The sequence below is a fragment of the Acinonyx jubatus genome, chromosome D3 (genome assembly GCF_027475565.1).
Source record: "Acinonyx jubatus isolate Ajub_Pintada_27869175 chromosome D3, VMU_Ajub_asm_v1.0, whole genome shotgun sequence".
NCBI classification, from domain to species: Eukaryota; Metazoa; Chordata; class Mammalia; order Carnivora; family Felidae; genus Acinonyx; species Acinonyx jubatus.
The window spans coordinates 9,989,017-10,008,493 of record NC_069392.1 but is presented as its reverse complement, the minus strand read 5'-3'; the positions used below and the strand labels follow the sequence as shown (position 1 = coordinate 10,008,493).

General features: G+C 45.3%; 1 protein-coding gene across 2 annotated transcripts in view; it reads right to left on the bottom strand.

Moving 5' to 3' along the window:
• The window catches only part of PTPN11 (protein tyrosine phosphatase non-receptor type 11), a 79,240-nt gene that overhangs the window by 34,705 nt on the left and 25,058 nt on the right, over nt 1-19,477 (bottom strand). For both annotated transcript variants that reach the window (XM_027044272.2, XM_027044273.2), the window contains exons 3-6: nt 18,992-19,186; nt 16,795-16,987; nt 12,863-12,979; nt 12,069-12,182 (exon numbers count right to left, since the gene is read on the bottom strand). In XM_027044272.2, the coding sequence (XP_026900073.1) occupies nt 12,069-12,182; nt 12,863-12,979; nt 16,795-16,987; nt 18,992-19,186 (619 nt within the window). The remainder of the gene's footprint in view (nt 1-12,068; nt 12,183-12,862; nt 12,980-16,794; nt 16,988-18,991; nt 19,187-19,477) is intronic.

Here is a 19,477-nt window from a genome sequence, read left to right as displayed (position 1 = left end):
TCAAATGCCGAACCCTCAAAATGTGCCAGAGGTTAGTTACCATCGCCTGATTGCATGAGTCAAAACAGATCTAGAGCCAAAGGGATTGTATCAGATTTTAAGTCTTAAAAAGCACCAAGAGAAGCCAATTCCCTGATCCACACTGCATATTTACAAGCACCTGGCTGGCTTAGACAGTGGAACATGCAACTCTTGATCTCAGGGTTGTGAGTTCGAGCTCCACATGGAGTGTAGAGATGACTTAAAAATAAAATCTTAAAAAAAAAAAAAAAAAAAAAAAAAACCGAAGAAGAAGTGCCCAGGAGCATGACCAACTGTGGATGGGACAAGTGCTCACGTGCAGAACCATCCCCTGACATTTATGACCAGGGAACACTCCTGCTTCCCACCCCCGGGAGCCCTCCCAGCCTAAATGCCAGGGGCAGCGTCCCCAGTCACTATAATGACTGAATGGGACCCCCACAAGGCTTCAAAAGCCCTGACTGAAAGCCACTGGACCTGGCTCTTGACCAGAATGTCAGGAATCCAAACAGAGGAGCAGGTTCAAGGAGAGACAGACAGGCAGGAAACACACTGGCAGAACCACGCATCCCCAGGTACCACGACAATGACAAGGGCCCAGTGACCATTCTGCCTGCACTGTTTCAGGCAACGGGGACAAATCACAAAAGTAACACCAGCAACCATCAAGGCCAGAGCAAACCACAATTACCTTGCCTTTAAAAACAGAACTACAAGGGCGTATATACTGCATGGGGTAAGGGAGGGGTGGGGATGGAGAAACAAGACTGGCGAAACGTTTGCAAGTGTCAAGGGTGTGGGTAGGGGAAGACAAGGTCCATCGTACTATCTTCTCTACTTTGGGGTATTCAAAAGCTTCGATAACAGAAGGTTTTTCATGAACAAAATAAAAGCTAGAAGTGTAAAAGCTCCTACCGGCTCTGCCCCCACCCCACTCTTGGCTGCAGCCTCCCGAAGGACAGAGAGGGAGCGGAGCAAGACTGCCAGGCAGGTGGGCTCCTGGCCCTGATGCCGTGAATGATTATTAGGACAGCGGTAACCACCTGGGCAGGATCCGAAACCAGGCCTGCTACCCGGTCTGAATGACCCTCTGTGTTCCTCTGGCATCCGTCCTGTGTGCAGAGGACGCTGCAATTTCTCATCCCGTCCCCTCCGCTGCAAGCTCTGCAGTGTCGCCAGGCGCCACGGGCGGGTGAAAGCCCCCCGCATCCTGATACCACGCCACACAGCCTGTCGCCGTTTCTCTGCTGTGGGATTTGGGCAGCCTGTCCTGAACGAGTCCTCAGCACCACCCAGGCACGAAGGGGCAGCTGCAGACTCTCAGCGCCAGAGAAGGTCCCAACTGACGGATAAGCACTTACGAAGGTGACGGACAAAATCAACCCAAGACCTGGTTCCCCTCCTGGTGCCTGCTGTAAGCCCAGACGCCCCCGTCCTCCCAGAAGGTGGAGAGCAAGTAGGAAAATGAATTAAAAGGCATGGTGCCTCGGGGGAGAACAGGTTCTGACACACAAAACTGCAGCAAGCAGTACAAGACAAATCTATAATTAAGTGTGGAATTAATTATGTGGTGTGCAGTCTAGGGAGTGAGATCCATGAAAACTAACCGAAGCAGGTTTCTGGGAGGAGCTAAGGCCTGAAGCAGGTGAAGGATTTAGACAGGTCCAAGGAGGAAAGGAAGCCATCCCAGCAAGTTAGGGAAGGCAAGCAATGTGGCTAAGAGGCGAGAGTTCTTCAGGGTGAAGGAGACCGGTCGATGAGTCTAGAAGCTGTGTGCCAAGAAGTGGAAGCAAATGGGGTTAGATGTGGAGAGTCAGAAAAATGATGGCGGGCCTTGAAAACCAGGCAGAAGAATCTTCAACAGCTGAGTGACAAGGTTCTGACACACGAAGTTCACACCACAGCCAACCATCTGGCCCCTGGGGACAAGTTTCTCACTTCTTTTTGGGCTTTAGTTTCTTGGTCAAAATGAAAATGCTGTGTCTCACGTAGGAAACAGGGAGCCACTGATGGTTTCTGAGCAGAAGAGAGACAGGAGAAATGCTGAGTGCAGGTTCACCTGAAGGGTAAACGGAGGGTGAGAGGCAGAGGGGAAAAGAACAGTTCGTGTCTCTTGGGGTGACGAGAGCCTGTACCTCTGGTGTCAGATGAACCCCTGTCTCCACGAATGCCTCCCTGAGCGGCCCTGAGCAGGTGCCCTGACTTCTCAGCATGCCCACAGGTTACTCCCCCTACCCCACAGGCCTGGGGATGCAATGAGATGACATCTGATGCCCCAAATGCGGCACCAAGTAGACAACAGACGCGTTTCCCTCCGCCCTCTAAGAGCAGAAAGACATTAGGAAAGAAGAATCAACAGCACTTGGTGAGTGGCAGGGTATGGCAGAAACGGGACAAAGAGGAATTGAGAGAGGCTCTGAGGATTCCAGCCCACGGCACCCAAAGATAAATAGCATGAGTGCCAGACACGGGGCAGTAAAGGGGGCGGGAGGGGGTATTTGGTTTAAAGGGGAAAATAATAGGCTCCTGTCTTCAATGCTCAAATTTGAAGAGACAGAACTGGGAAGAAATATGGAAGGCATCATTTGAAAGGCAAAACCAGAGCTCAGAAGCAAGATAAACTTAGGGGGAACCAGGATACGATAAGAATGGATGTGCTCCCCAACGAAGAGCGAACCTCAAGCAAGATGAGCGGAGGGCCGCTGGAGTTAGCCAGTCCGAAGAGGAAAAGGCAGCGGCCAGCAAGAGGCACAGGAAGAGGAAGAAGGAATAAACCAGGCGTGTGCTGCTGCAGGCCAGAGAAACCAAGGAAAGAACACTGTGGGAATGAGGAGCTGGATGGTGGTCTCAAAGGCAGCACACGGAAGAAAGAGGCTAGAGCAAAGACTACTCGTGTCACAGTAAGAAAGCCACTGCGGCCTTCCGCCTGTTGGCTCAGTGATGGTGGAAGCAGTCACGGTCGGAGGTTAAAGGAGGCAGGAGCTCAGAAGAAATGGCCACAGCGCAGGCCCACCTGGTGAAGAAGACAGGAGACGACGGCAGACGCAGGGAGAAGCAAGGGTGGTTGGGGGCCAAAGGGAAAGGTGACACAGAGACGCGAAAGTGCCCGAAAGCACCTTTGGCTCTTGCTCTCTGTAAAGACGTCAAGCGGCTCTGGCAAACTGAAATGACTCTAAAAAGGAAAACCTGACACTGGAGGGGCAAAGAACAGAACAGAGAGAGACGCTGGAAGAGAAGCAGTCCAAAGGAAACAAAGGAACTTCTCCAGGACGGAACGTTCCGCTTGCCGAATGAAACCTCCAACCGCTGCAAAGCTCTGCCCACGGGAAGGCAGCAGCTCTTCTATTCAAGCAACTGGGAGCTTTGGGACCTACGTGGAAAATCCCGGCTGCGGTGCGGGCCTGCGGCCTGGAGCACTTGCAGCCCAAGGCTGGAGCCCTACTCGGGGGCTGTGGTGAAGCGTGGTGGGGCTTGGCCACCAAGGGGAAGAGTTCTGCTAGAGATCACCAGCAAGAATTATTATTCTAGACACAGCTTTGGGGTGCTGTTAAAGTCTTGTTTCCATAAAAGCCTAACCGTCTCGAAGCAGAATTTACAGCTCCCCTGAGCAGGATGTAATCACTTGAAAGAAATCGAACCAGCCTGTGGGCTTGAAGGCAGGCATTAGCTCCTCCTGGAGGCACGTCAGATGGCACAGTGGCCGAGGGTCCAGGACATCTGTGTAGCTGTCAAGGAAGTGACTGCGCTGCCCGTGCGAATGGAAAACAGCTTCAGACCACGACAGAGAGAGGCTTGCGTAATGGGAGGAGGATGGGCTTTAAAAACAAAAATCAAATTGCTAAGGCAAACAGGCTTTAAAGTGCTGGGAAAAAATAACCCCAGTGAATATGATGTTGCGTGGGGTTTGTATGGGTGTGTGTTGTGGGATGGGTGTGTGTGTGTGTGTGTGTGTGTAAGTCAGAAACAGGAGATTCAAAGCTAAAATTTTTCTGAAATTCATCACTGCCACCCTGAATTAGACCCTATTGCACAAGTGTATATAGATGGGTCTCGAAGACCGAAATGTGCATTCACAACCCTCAAGCAGGGCCTCCACCTGAAAACTGCAGGGTAGTAAAGAGGAACATCTCCAAGCAAAGCCAGGAACATTCCTCCATACTTTTTAAGCATCAGAAAGCCATTCCCTATTGAATATATGCAAAGCATCTAAACCTAATACCACTTTCTCTCCCTCTCCTTCTCCCCCTCTCTTTCTCACTCTTCCCCCCACCCGCCCTCGTTTCTCTTCCTTTCTCCCTCCCCCCTCCCCCCTTCCCTCTCTCTGTCTCCCTCTCTCCCTCTCTCTCCTGAAAACAACTTGTATTCAACACTCAGCCCAAATACATCCTTTCTGTCTATGGTGTGCCAGGCTCCCCTGAAGTCTCTACCAGGACTACAGGAAACCAGGCAGGACTACCTGTCTTTGTGGGGCCCACGGACTGCTTTGGGTTCTTCTCTTAGATAATATGCACACAGCACACCTAAAATAGCAGGATCAAAGTGTATCTCTTTATTTGATCACCTTTAGTTGCATCTGAGCAAAACCTCTCTTTATTCTGACAGACCTAGTAACGCCATCTGCTTCTGCGAATTCACGGAACAAGAGACAAACGTGAAAACAACGGCCACACGGAGTGCCCATGAACTCCAAGGAGAGCAGGTAGTATGAAGGAAAGGGCTGCTGCTAGTGCACCTGTAACAAGAACCCATCCAGGCACGGGCACGGGGATCCAGGAAGGTTTCCCTGAGAAAATGATCCTGAGGCTGGGAACTGAGGAGTGTTAGTAAGGTGAAATGAAAAAGGAACGTTCTAGGGGCGCCTGGGTGGCGCAGTCGGTTAAGCGTCCGACTTCAGCCAGGTCACGATCTCACGGTCCGTGGGTTCGAGCCCCGCATCGGGCTCTGGGCTGATGGCTCGGAGCCTGGAGCCTGTTTCCGATTCTGTGTCTCCCTCTCTCTCTGCCCCTCCCCCATTCATGCTCTGTCTCGCTCTGTCCTCCCCCCCCCAAAAAAAAAAGTTGAAAAAAAAAAAGAAAAAGGAACGTTCTAGTACAATCCCACCCATAACACCATATGAATAATCGCACCGCTATCAGATGTCTACCAGTTCAAATTTTAACAAGTCCAGAATGAAAGTTGATCACCTGCCCTCAAACCCATTCCTCCCAGCCTCCCCGTCTAGGTAAACCATGACTCTATCCTGCCAACTGCTCGAGCCAAAAACCTTCACCACATCCTTGCCTCAGCTCTGCCTTAACCACACGATGCGTTGACTCTACTTTCAAAATATCTCGAGAACCCAACCACCTCCACGGCTGCTACCCTGAACCAAGCCACTGCCATTTACCTGCTCTGGCTCCTGTGATGTGCCTCTCTGCGGGTCTCCCTGCCTCTATGTCCCCCTTGCAGAAAGCCTTCCATGCGGCAGCCAGCAAGATCACATCCCTCCTGTGCTCAGAACCCTCCTCACACTCTGTCACCAAGTAAAAGCCAATGTTGCTACACGGACCCATGGGCCCACGGACCCCGTGTCATCTCGCTCCTCTGGGTCACTCCACCCACATTCCCCTTCTGCCTGCTCCTCTCCGACAGTACTGTTTGCTGATGGTGCAACGTGCACGCACACTCCACGTTCCCACTTCAGGGCCTCTGCGCCGTTGTCCTCTCTGCCTGGAATGCTCTTCCTGAGGTTATCTGTATGGCCCGCTCCCTTATGTCCTTCAACTCTCTGCTCGAGTACCACTGCATCAGAGAGACCTGAGTAAAATGGTAATGACCCCATCAGCATGCCCTTCCTTTCTGGCCCTACTTTATTTTCTCTATAGCACGTATCACCCTCTCCTGCAACAAACATTCACTCGTTTCTTTGTTTTACTGTGTCTCCCCGTTGGCCATAAAGCTCCATAAGGATAATGACTTTTATTTGTTTCCTGCTGCATCCCCAGACCCTAGAACAGAACCCGGCCTGGAGTCTGTGCTTAATAACTACTTGGCGAATGAAGAAAATGAATACATCATGCCACCACCAGCGTCTCCTGTTTGGGGGAAATATTTTCAGGACGTCTGCCCGACTCCCGACAACACTCATCTCTAACAACTGCTTTCCCCTCCAGACACAGTTGTTCCAAGTGATCGTGTCCTTGGTACTCTCCTCAGACCAAGATGGATGGCATCTGAGCCCATGAGAATCCTAGACTTTGTATGAAGTTGCTAGTTTCAATGTCTGCAAGGGGCCAGAAGGAAGGTTTGTAAGTCAGGAAGCAGAGGAATCTGCTCAAGGAAAAGAAGGATGAAGCAGGTGTGTGGAGAGCAGGCAGACTGGACACAGAGAGGCAGCAAGACGGAGGAGGGAGAAAGGAGAGACTGGAGGCCAAAGGACTGCCAACAGCAAGATTTCCATCCACCACTTGGGTCCCGCAGTCAGATGCAGCGTCAAGGTGCAGCCCAGTGTCCCCTGGGCAGCCCAGGCCTAGAGGACTCCAAAGAGAAGAACAGGCTGAGAGAGCGTGCAAATACTCTATCAATGCGGCCGTGCGATACGTACCTCGCCGAGATGTTCAGGGCTGAGCTCAGGTTTCGGGTAACGCACAGCGCAGGCACAAAATCATAAGATCATAACCTGCCTTTTCATTTACGTAGCGAGTGTCTCACTTCAGAACCTTACTTCATCCCAGCAAAGCTAGAACTATCCTCCTCCTCACATTCATAAGCAGAGACACGCAAAAGACGTAAGATGTTTACACAGATCAAGAATGGGAAGCCTCTAGGAAAAAGTCAGACTTGGGGTCACAGTGTCTTCATCCTACAACACATCCTAGAAGACCAACAACCCGAATTCATTTCAGAGACCAAGGAGAGAAGAATTGAGCAGCTTCCCAAGAGACTTTGTATTTAAGATGCGTCAAACGCAGAAGTTAACTCGTAAGTGTCTTCTGGGGGAACGTACCCAAAAGGACACACGGAACTTTATGGGCCACAACAAGACACAGCTGTCATTCAGAGCTCTGGTTCACCGTAGAGACCATCAGAGTCCTTGGTAAGAAGGAAATGATCCCAAATTATCACCTCCTGGGAAACAACTGAAGTACAAGTGCCAAGAGAATAATGCCTTGCTGTCGGGATCCAACTTCAGTTTCAGAGGGTTTAGATTGTAATGAGTCTCTGCTTCCACATATCTAGTTGGTTTCTATAATGGTTTGGTTCTGTTCTGAGCTGTATTCCCCAGGCCCCAACCTTAAAGGGCAATGGGGGGGGGGGGGGAGGCCCTGGGTAGCTCAGTTGGTTAAACATCTGACTCTTGGTTGCGGCGCAGGTCATGATCTCACGGGTGGTGAGATCAAGCCCTGTGTCGGGCTCTGTGCTGAGAGTTCGAAGCCTGCTTGGGACTCTCTCACTCCCTCTCTCTGCTTCTCCCCTGCTCATGCTCTCTCTCAAAATAAATGAACTTAAAAAACAACAAAGGGTGTTTTTTAAAATTAACTGGATTTGAGAAGCAGATACCTAAGAGACCCAGAAAGCAGGTCACCAGCTGTTTAGGTCTGGTTTCAGCTGTCATCAGATGAAACGTTAGTCCTGTGCTCTGATTTAGCGAATGACAATTTATGAGATCAGCCTGACCTCTATGGAGAACAGACATGATATTGTTTTTTTCCATTTTTCCCAAAAGCCGGTTCACCGGCTTTGTTGTTAATAATGTATAAAAGATTACCTGAATCTGAGATGTCACAGCGAAACTATCAGGTCAGCATTTAGAAGCAACCTTCTTTTTCCAAGGCCAGGAAAGTCACGCTAGGAGCTATTCTAAGGTCACATCTTGACCCCACCGACAGGATCATGAGCAACACCCCTGATGCCACAAGTTTTCCAGGAAGGTCTGACTTTGTATCCCTAAGCACTGCCTAAGTGACGTTAGTGTTCAAGAACCCACCGGGCAACAGACACCCACCTCACTGCTGTCACTTTTTTTAAAGTTCATTGCCACTGTGAAGGAAAAGTGGTGTGGACGAATGATCGCCTCAGCTACCATTTTAAGAGAATGTGTAACGGGGTGCCTGGGTGGCTCGGTCGGTTGAACGTCTGACTCTTGATTTTGGCTCAGGTCATGATCCCGGGGTCACGAGACGAGCCCCATGTTGGGCTCTGCGCTGAGTGTGGAGCCTGCATGAGATTGTCTCTCTCCCCCTTTACCCCTCTCCCCAGCTTGCTCTCTGAATGAATGAACGAATGAATGAATGAATAAATAAAATGTAAAATGAACAAGGATATAGATTAAAAAAACAGCTCACGACCGGGGTGCCTGGTGGCTCAGTCAGTTAAGCGTCCGACTTTTGGTTTCAGCTCAAGTCATGATCTCATGGTTTTTGGGTTAGAGCCCCACACTGGCCTCGGTGCTGAGCATAGAGCCTGCTTAAGATTCTCTCTCTCTCTCTCTCTCTCTTTCTCTCTCTCTCTCCCTCTCCCTCTCTCCCTCCTTCCCTCCCTCCCCCTGCTCCCTCCTCTGCTTGCACACGCGCTCATTCTCTTTCAAATTAAAAAATTAAAAAAAAAAACAAAACCTTAAACCCTTCTTAAAGGATCTAAGATTAAAAAAAAAAAAAAAAAAAAGAATTCCATAGAACTACTCTACAATCCAGCAATTGCACCATGAGGTATTTACCCAAAGGACACAAAAATACAGATTCAAAGGGGTACATGCACCCTAATGTTTATAGCAGCATTATCAACAATAGCTAAACTATGGAGACAGCCCCAAATGTCCATTGACTGATGAATGGATACAGAAGATGTGGTGTGTGTGTGTGTGTGTGTGTGTGTGTGTGTGTGTAGATATATGTGTACACACACACACACACACACACACTGGAATATTACTCAGCCATCGAAAAGAGTGAAATCTTGCCATCTGCAACAACGTGGATGGAATTAGAGTGTATTATGCTAAGTGAAATAAGTCAGTCAGAGAAAGATAGATATCATATGGTTTCACTCATATGCGGAACTTAGGAAACAAAACAGATGAACGTATGGGGGAGGGGAGAGGGAAAAAAACCACAAGAGACTTAACGATAGAGAACAAACTGAGGGTTGATGGAGGGAGGTGGGCAGGAGATGGGCTAGATGGGTGATGGGTACCAAGGAGGGCACTTGTGATGAGTAGTGGGTGTGTTGTATTTAAGTGAAGAATCACTGAATTCTACTGCTGAAACCAATATTGTGCTGTATATTAACTAAAATATAAATTTTAAAAAATTCCATAGATACCAAAGTATTTACAAATAAAATAACACGGTATCAGGGATAACTGGCAACGTTGATAATGATGCACGGGGGTTCTTTATACACATCTATTTTATATAGTACATTCAAAAAAATATTTTTAAGTTTTATTTATTTAAGTAATCTCTACACCCAATGTGGGTTTCGAACTCACAACCCCGAGATAAAGCGTCATATGCTCTTCGGACTGAGCCAGCCGGGCGCCCCTCAACATTGTTTCTTAATCAAGTAGGAAAAAGCACTTCTCAGTTCAAACAAACTGCATGTGTGTGCACATGTGTACGCATGATGATCAGGAAAACGTGAGCAGTGACTGATATCCATAATGTTAAGGCATTACTGTTAATAATTTTAAGCGTGAGCATGGTACTCTAGTTATGATCTTTTGAAATGAAATAGTTACAGATGAAAAAACACCTGGGATTTGCTTCAAGATAAGCCAAGGCAGGGAGAGGCAGTGGGGAGGAGTTAAAAAAAGACTGGCCACAGGGCACCCGGGCAGCTCAGTTGGTTAAGTGTCTGACTCCTGATCTCAGCTCAGGTCTTGGTCTCGGGGTCGTGAATTCAAGCCCCATTGTTGGGCTCCACACCAGGCATGGAGTCTACTTTAAAAAAAAAAAAAAGACTGGCCACATATCAACAACTGTCAATGCTGGGTGACAGACATATTGCTGTGATTATACTCTGCCCTCTGCTCTTGGATAGATATGAAATTTTGCATAATAAAAACTTTGGAAAAATAGGTTTGCCGTTCCAACTTCTGTATTCATCCCGCCTATCTCATGAGGCTTTATAAAGACTACATGAAATGAATGAAAACAAGCGAATGGAATTAAATGACCAGAAATGTTGCTCTTTATTTTCGCCGCTGGTGGAACACAGGGAAGAAAGCAGTGGGCCTGAGATTTAAAAATTCTGACTGATTGGGGCACCTGGGTGGCTCAGTCAGTTAAGTGTCTGACTTGAGCTCAAGTCACGATCTCACAGTTCGTGAGTTCAAGCCCCATGTCGGGCTCTGTGCCGATAGCTTGGAGCCTGAAGCCCGCTTCGGATTCTCTGTCTCCCCCTCTCTCTCTCTCTCTGCCCTGTCCACACTTGTGCTCCCTCTCTCAAAAATAAATAACGAACATTAAAAAAAAATTCTGGGGGCATCTAGGTGGCTCAGTCGGTTAAGCGTCTGACTTTGTCTCAGATCATGACCTCACAGTTCATGATTACAAGCCAAGCGTCAGGCTCTACGCTGACAGCCCAGAGCCTGGAGCCTGTTTCAAATTCTGTGTCTCCCTCTCTCTCTTCCCCTCTCCTGCTCGCTCTTTCTCTCAAAAATAAACAAACATTAAAAAACACTGTTTTTTAATCTGAGTCATTATGCTGATCATCAGTTTCTCAGTGATGCCCTTCATCACTGTCTTCCCTCTCTTAACTAGAAGCTCCCTTTTTCTTTTTTAACGTTTTTATGTATCTCGGAGAGTATGCTGGTGGGGGAGGGGCAGAGAGAGAGGGAGACAGAGGATCTGAAGCAGGCTCTGTGCCAAGAGCAGCCAGCCCAAGGTGAGGCTCGAACTCACGAACCACGAGATCATGACCTGAGCCGAAGTCGGATGCTCAACTGACTGAGCCACCCAGGTGCCCCTCAACTAGAAGCTCCTTAAAGACAGAAACCCTGTCCATCTTGTTCGACATAGTGTCCTGGGCAATAAGTCCAATGCCTGGTATGAAAAAATAAAGCTGAGTTCAAGTTCCTGTTCAGCAATGTGGAGCGGGGACTGTGACTGTTCTATTCTGCACCCAACCTCAGCGCTGCGGTACAATCGGTATTTGTGGTATGGTGCTGGACGGTTTACTTAACCTCCCCAAGCCTCAGGCTCCTCCTCTGTAAAATGGAAATAAAGTCTATCTCAATAAGCTGATCTGACCTGTAGCCACTTCATGCGGCCATTCATTTGTTCCACATTTATTGATTCTAAAAGTCCTACAGAAAGTAATAGTCCATCATTACCATAAACAGAATAGTAATGATAAAGTGACATAAACATTAGATAAATGTAAATACCCATTCAACAATTATTTATGGAGTTTCTACTGTGTTCTAGGCACTGTGCCACATGCTAGGGGTAACTATGAAAGTAAGTACGGTATGATCCTTGTTTTTGAGGAAGTTTTCAATCAAATGGGTGAGAGGAGAGAGAACACGATCACAATGTGAATTGGTAAGTGACATACCAGAGTAAAACAGGAACATAGCACATTCCCTCTGGGGACATTCTCCTACCCAAGTTGGTTTCAGGAAAGAAATCGGTTCACTTCCCAAAGTTATAAATGTCAACTCCCAAATTAAAACCACCATGAGGTATTTCACTTTCACTTATTCACTGCAATAAGGCTATAGATTCTCTCTAAAGAAGCAAGCCAATGCTGGAAATCTTCCAAAGGAATTAGATCCTTTTGTTTTTCTGGGTTTTTGCCAGCAGTCCAAACCAAAAGAGCCAAATGGAGCTATTGGCTCATCCATTTAATATTAACTGCCAACTCCCTTCTCCCAGAACACAATGCCCTTCTATTTCAGAGAAGCCCCCTCAGCAACTTGTTCCATGTCAATCAATGGCTGAATTAAGAAAGAGCACAGATTCAATTCTTTCAGATCCAATTCCAAATACAGGGCCAACTTCTCTCTCATTAAAAATAGGATTTAATAACTCATGCAAAAAAAAAATTTTTTTTTAATAACTTACCTCAAATTCTTCCCAAAAGCCTTGTTTGACTTTATCTGTGGTCTCAGCTAATTTGCTTAGTTCTCGAACCCGGCTTTCTATTTCAGCAGCATTGATGCGTGTTGTGTTGAGGGGCTAATCAAATTCAGCAGTTGGTGTGAAATGAATAAAGTATTATTAAAAAAAAAAAGTGTTAATACCAAAAAAAAAAAAAAAGAGTTCCATCTTGATATTTGTAAGGCAAGGACAGGAAATTCAAAGGATATAGTAATTCACAACAAAAGTTTTCAAATACAGTTTCACTTTTCTGTTTTGTCAGAAAATGTATCTTTCTTCAATCCCCACACACACTTTACTCTGCTGATATAAATTCAAACCTATTTTTCTTCAGAAATCGATCCCAACATTATTTGGGGAGATGATATAATTTGCCACTAGGTGCTAAGAGGGAACTCTGAAGTAGCAGTAACTCCAAAGGGAGTAAGTGTAATCACCCAAAGTAAACCAAAGGGAGGCCTAGAACGAACACTTGGTAAAAGCTTGCCTTAGAAACTCCATAAAGCCTTTTAGAGATACACATGGAGGTATCATGGAAATGACATAATACCTGGAATTCGTTTCCAAATACCCCAGGGGAAGAGCAGTGGTGTGCGGTAACAATGAAACAAGATTTTTAAGTTGATCACAATTGAAGCTGGGTGGTGGGTGTATGGAGGTCCATGATACTATTCTACTTCTGTATATTTAGAATATTCTGTATCAGGATTTTCTAAACTCCGTAAGGAGATGAAGCTTTAGCTTTCTAATATTCTCACCTGCTTGAGTTGTAGCACTGTGCCCAATGTTTCCACCATGGGGTTCTTCTTGTAATGCTCCACGAGATCTGTCAAAGAGTCAAACCGTTCTCCTCCACCAACATCATATTTCAGTTCCTTTCAAGACCAAAAAAAAGAAAAAAATCCCATTACCTTTATGTTAAATTATTATTTTTCCCAGCTGAAGTACAGAGACTGACTCTCCCCCAAAGAAAAAATGGCTGTCGTAGTTCAAAGGAGAGAAAGCAAGGATGATGGAACAGGAAAGGCCGACTCAATGGGAAAGAGCTCACCGTGGGGTGTGAGATCTAAGTATCCCTCAGCACCAGGGGCACAAAAGTCTCCCCTTCATACGTTAACTAAATAGGTTAAAGAAACGAAAAACAGCATTATTTACTATTTACTTACACTCTAGGCTAAGCAACCATACGGCAGGCTGCTGAAGAGAAGGTAAATAACAATTTCTCTCTGAAATGCAACAAGCTCCAAGGCTGGCTAGGCAGCACTGAAGCCCCAACACCCATGTCTCTATTTTCCTCTTCTAATGAAACTTTAAAAGGGAAATTATAAACAGAGACCAGGAAATTTTCTCTGACAAAAAGATCAGAATAGGCGACTTCAGGGAAACAACAGGAAAACAGTTAAACTCAGAAAATGCAAAACCCTAAAAATTAAATATGAAGATGTTTGGGTATGATCTTTTATTTAAAAATAAAACTGCGGTGGGAAGGGGGAGAAGCACTTTCAGAATGACAAAGGACAGACCTCTGAAAATCCATTCTTCCATAAAAGCAACAAAAATACTGGTAAAAACTGTCACCGACTTTTTCAGAACTCTGAAAATTAACCAAGGACTTGCACCAGTCCAAGGAACATTTATTTGAGAAAAATGATTGAATCTTGGTAAGGAGCAAACCCTGGCATTCTAACTTGCCCTCTCTTCCCATGCACCTCTCTCTTTCAGTAGCCTTGAAAACCAACAGCCTCATAACCACAGTAGCTGCGAGAGCCAGCAACACAGCATAGCCGGAGGGGACAGAATGGATTTGGAACCCTCTCAAGGGACCTATCCCCGGAGAATATTCCCTACAGGCAAACCTTGCTTTATTGCACTTCACTTCATTGTGCTTTGTGCTTTGCGCTTTGCGGATACGTTATTTTTTACAAATTAAAGGTTTGTGGCAACTCTGCATCCAGAAAGTCTATTGGCACCATTTTTCCAACAGTATTTGCTCACTTTGTGTCTCTGTGTCGCGTTTTGGTAATTCTTCCGATGTTTCCACTTTTTCATTATTACTATATGTGTCACGGAGATCTGTGATCGGTGATTATGACTTCCTGAAAGCTCAGATGATGCTTAGTGTTTTTAGCAACAAAGCATTTTTTAATTAAGGTTTGTTGTCCGTTGTTTTCTAGACATACTGCAACTGTACACTTAATAAGATACAGTATAGAATAAACAGAACTTTTATATGCACTGGGAAACCCAAAAACTCATTTGACTTGCTTTGTTGCAATATTCACTTTACTGCAGTGGTCTGGAACTGAACCCATAATATCTCTGAGATATACCTGTATTGGGTCTGCTTAGCAGCTCCCTGGAAAAGCCCTGTTTTCAGAGTTTATGTTTATTTGACCTGACTTAGAGTTCACTCAGCCCTGTCTTCAGGGGATCTGCCAAAAACAATCAGCAGCAACTGTTTAATATCAGAGCAGCCTGAGGCAGCAATACCAACCAGTTAAAGCAAATAAGAGAGTGACCAAAACGGAAAAAGGAAAATCTAGGTGATGTCCACATAGGGCTTGGAAAACCTCTAACAGAGAGGCAAAACAAGAAACAAACTCTTAACTGTAGAGAACAAACTGATGGTTACCTGAAGGGAGGTGGGTGGGGAGAAAGGTTAAATAGGTGATGGGGATCAAGGAGTGCACTTGTTGTGATGAGCACCAGGTGTTACACGGAGGTGTCGAATCACTATATTGTACACCTGAAACTAATTATAACGCTGTATGTTAATTCATTCGAATTTAAGTCAAAAGTTAAAAACAACAACAACAACACCTCTAACATATTCTTGAGAATCCAGAGGGCTATGTGACTGTGCAGGGCTGTGTGAAGTGTAGGGAAGATCCAAGAAATCCCTTATCTTTACCTCTAGTTGACCTTGAGGTTATGCACAAACAGAAGGTGAAGGCTAAGGCAGAGTTGGAATCGGCCAGAGCGCTGAAAGTATGCCCCAACACACACCCACACACACAGAGCCCTCCCCGCTCTCCCCACTGCCCCCCGGTAAAGGCTAGGAGACTAACCACGCAAAGACTTCAGTGGCTACACATAGCAAAGAATACAGGAAAATCATGGCACACAGAAAGAGTAACAACTACAGCAACAATAAAAAAATAGCGACAGCAAACCCTGGAAAAGCCGGCGTCTGATTTCCAGAGTCCTCACACTGTATCACTTAAAATGTCTAGTTGCAAACAAAAAAAAATATGAAACATGCAAAGAAACAGGAAAGTACGGACCAAACATGGGGGAGGGGAGGACACTTAATTATAGAAACTGTCCTTGAAAAAGCCCACATAAAGACTTGAAATCAGCGAGTATAAATATGTCCAAAGAACTAAAGAAAACTTACTTTATAAATTAAAAGAAAATGGGAGGATGTTGTCTCATCAAATAGAGAATATCACAAGAACCTGTACACAAATGTTTACGGCAGCATTATTCACAATAGCTAAAATGCCCATCCATTTTTAACGGATAAACAAAATCTACTCTAACCACACAATGGAATATTTGACAATAGAGTTTATTGACACACACGACAATATGGATAAACCTTGAAGACATTATGCAAAGTATAAGAAGCCAGACACAAAAGCCATGTTACATAATTCCACCTATACGAAACATCTAAAATAGGCAAATCCATGAAAATGAAAAGTAGATTAGTGGTTGCCAAGAGCTGGAGAGAGGGGAAATGATGGGGAGTGACTGGGAATGGACACAAGGTTTCTTTTCGGGGTGATGAAAATGTTCTGGAATTAGCGTCAGTGATTGCATCGTATGTGAACATACCAAAACCCACTAACTGCTTTAAAAGGGCGAAATTACATGGTATGTGAGTTGTACCTCAATAAAGCTGTTTTTTAAAATATTTATGTAATTAAAAAAATTTTTTTTGAATGTTTATTTTTTGAGACAGAGAGGGACAGAGTATGAGCGGGGTAGGGGCAGATAGAGAGGGAGGCACAGAATCCAAATCAGGCTCCAGGCTCTGAGCTATCAGCACAGAGCCCGACACGGGGCTCGAACCCACGAACTGTGAGATCACAACCCGAGCTGAAGTTGGACGCTCAACCAAATGAGCCACCCAGGCGCCCCTGAATTTATGTAATTTTAAAACTGAAGCAGTAAGTGAACAGTTTCTATTTAAGAAACTATGTCAAAACCAAGTTTGACATAGTTGACCAAGAATCAACCTCCTTAGTCCCATCACCACATTAAAAACAAGAAACAGTGAGTTCAATTCTCCGAGCCTGAATGCAGGAACTCTGTAACATGAAGGCAAAGGCAGTCGCAGGCCAGCCTGTGATAGTCCTACGGAGGAACCGAGGTCACCACTTTAGAAACGTGGAAGAGTGAGGCTGACCGACTCCAGCCGCAACCAAGCAGAAACAGATTCGATAGTACAGGGCAGAGGTGATTCACTGAGGCAGGATTTAATCTGCCAGAGGTAGACTGGAAGTGAATAACAAAGTCCTGAAATGATGAAACAATTATAATAAATAATGTACTAAAAGCATATGAGCCTGTAACTAAACGAGCAAAGAAAATCTGACGTCGGAAGTGATGTCTGTCTTCTTCTGGCAGAAAAATCACCCAAAGACGACCTTTTGCCAGACCCGTAGTTCAAGTGCGGCTTTACCTGACAGCGGATCATAACGTGGGTCACTTTAGACTTGCCATCGTTGCTTTCCCCTTTGTCATCACCAGTTCGGACAGAGAGAACAAAATCTCCAGGATGGCTCTGGCTCTCTCGTACCAGAAAGCTGCCGTGTTTTCCTTTCTCCGTCAATAATTTCTCTGCTTCTTTCCCAGAGAGGTGTCCATGAAACCACCTAAATTTTTTAAAATGAAAATCAATTGAGTTCTGCCATGAGTTCACAGCATTCTTTCACAAAACTGCCATACACAGCGAGCTCCTAAACAATTAAAAAACAGACACAGTCCTCTAAGAGATTGGTCAATCCCGCACAAGGCAAAATTTGCAGCCCAAGCAGGAAGGAAAAATGGCAAAGATGTTAAGAATAACCATTCAACTTTTTAAATGAGCCCACAGTCATTGGGAAACAAATGTCCTCAATCTTTCCTATTTTCGTTTCCATCTCCAGCTTTTAAAAATGCATTTTGTCATTTCTCCATGCCCTACCCTAAAAGGATCAACTATTTAAACACAACCATTTAAAGAAATTAAAAGAGAAAATCATGGTAGAAACAGAAAATCATCTGAATGTTTGCCCTTGCTTTGGTATGTGCAAATTACATAAGAAAGGATTTTCATTATAAATGAAGCATTCCAAATGTTTTAATATGTCCAACCAATACTTTCAACAATACCTTTGGAGCATACACTGGGCTATCATTTCAAACCCTAATGCACATAACTTCTAGAGCAGGGGTGAGGGATTTTGTTAAAAATGTGAATTCCCATGCCTCACAACCAGAGGTAGTGATACATGAAGTCCAAAGGTGGCCCAGCAACCTGCATTTTCACCCAGCACTCCAGAGTCCTGATGTAGGCCATCAGAGGACAGACTCTGAGACAATAGTACTCTCAGATACTATAAAAAACATCTTGGGGCACCTGGGTGGCTCAGTCGGCTGAGCATCCAATTTCAGCTCAGGTCATGATGGTTTCTGAGTTCGAGCTCCGTGTCGGGCTCTGTCCTGACAGCTCAGAGCCTGAAGCTTGCTTCCGATTCTGTGTCTCCCTCCCTCTCTCTCTCTGCCCCTCCTCCACTTGAGTTCTCCCTCAAAAATAAACAAACATTAAAAAAAAAAAATTATTTTTAAACATCTTAATGGGGTGCCTGGATGGCTCAGTTAGAAGAGCATGTGACTCTTGATCTCAGGGTTGTGAGTTCAAGCCCCATGTTAGGGGTAGAAATTACTCAAATAAAAAAACAAACTTTAAAAAAATCTGAACCTAGTCATATTAATCACGTGGCTTTTTCCCTCAGAATCTTGGTAAGAAGGCAAGCACTATCATGGCAGAGAGTACTACTAATGGCTCATCACTAGGGGAATATACTTTGAGTTCTTTTTCATCCACCCTCAACTGAACAGAGTAAAATTTAGAGATAAACTGAGGTGGCTGACAGCCTTTTGCTTGAAGCTACAGTGGTAGCTGGAGAAACAAACTATCGGCATACAAAGAGGTGCAAACTGAAGAAACCTACCTGAAGATACAAAATATACAAACCTACTTAAGAGACCCTGAATTTGTACTGAGTCAGAGAGGAGACTGGGGCTGTAGAAAACCAATAAAAGCAATAAAAATAGGTCAAGCCCTGGCTTTCATCAGCTTAGTTCCAACACAAGGCAGCAGGGGTGGGGGAAGATCTCTGAAATGACGGAATTTCCTCTAAGCAAGGTCATTCTCCACATTTGTGGATACTACATAAAAGAACTGATGAAAAATCTGACCCTCTGAGCTCTCTGCTTTTCGGCTTCTGAGCTTAAACTGACATCTGTTGGCGGCATTGCTGAATAGCTGGTCAGGAGCTACTACTGAAAACTGGTGCTGTTTTGGCATCTCCATTATCATTTTTCTCTCCTAACTCTCAAAGATTATCAGCTCAAGTCCAATAATCCTAAAATTACCGCATGTACCAAGAACATACAGGAATAATCTGAGATCCCTGTAAGGAACACTGATGGACACTTTTACAAGAAAAGGGGGATCTGAAAGTAATCTGATCCCATTTCTTCCTTCGGTAAAACTTTACTTGAAAAGGTTACAGCTTGAGCAACAGATCGAGCCAAACCCCCACAAAGCATTCAGAGAACACCTACAGCATGGGAGAGACGCACACACTCTGGAGTCGCTAAAAGTCACTGACCTTTCAGAGGTAGGGTCTGCACAGTTCAAAGGATATTTGAGCTCAATAACATCTCCATTCTTTTCTTTTAATTGCCCGTGGTGTTCCATGTAATACTGGACCAGCTCAGCCAGAGTGGCAAACTTCTCCCCTCCATACAGGTCATAGTAATCACCGGTGTTCTGAATCTTGATGTGGGTGACAGCTCCATTTCTTCTAAAATAGTCCATTAGGGGAGAAACGAAAACTAGTAAAGAGCCACGCTAGTAAAAATGGATCTCATAATTCAATAGCAGATTTCACCTAAACGTGGAAACACACCCAAGAAACCAGTTTACATTTCTCCTGTAACAAACGCAGTGAGTCAAAGGACCACGTGGTCAACCATTTCAACACAAAGGGCTCTGTTTATTGGTTCCTTTCCCTTGTACAACTTCTATGTTCAAAGTCTGACCTATCGGGGGCACCTGGCTGGCTCAGTCAGTCAGTGGAGTGTGTGGCTCTTGA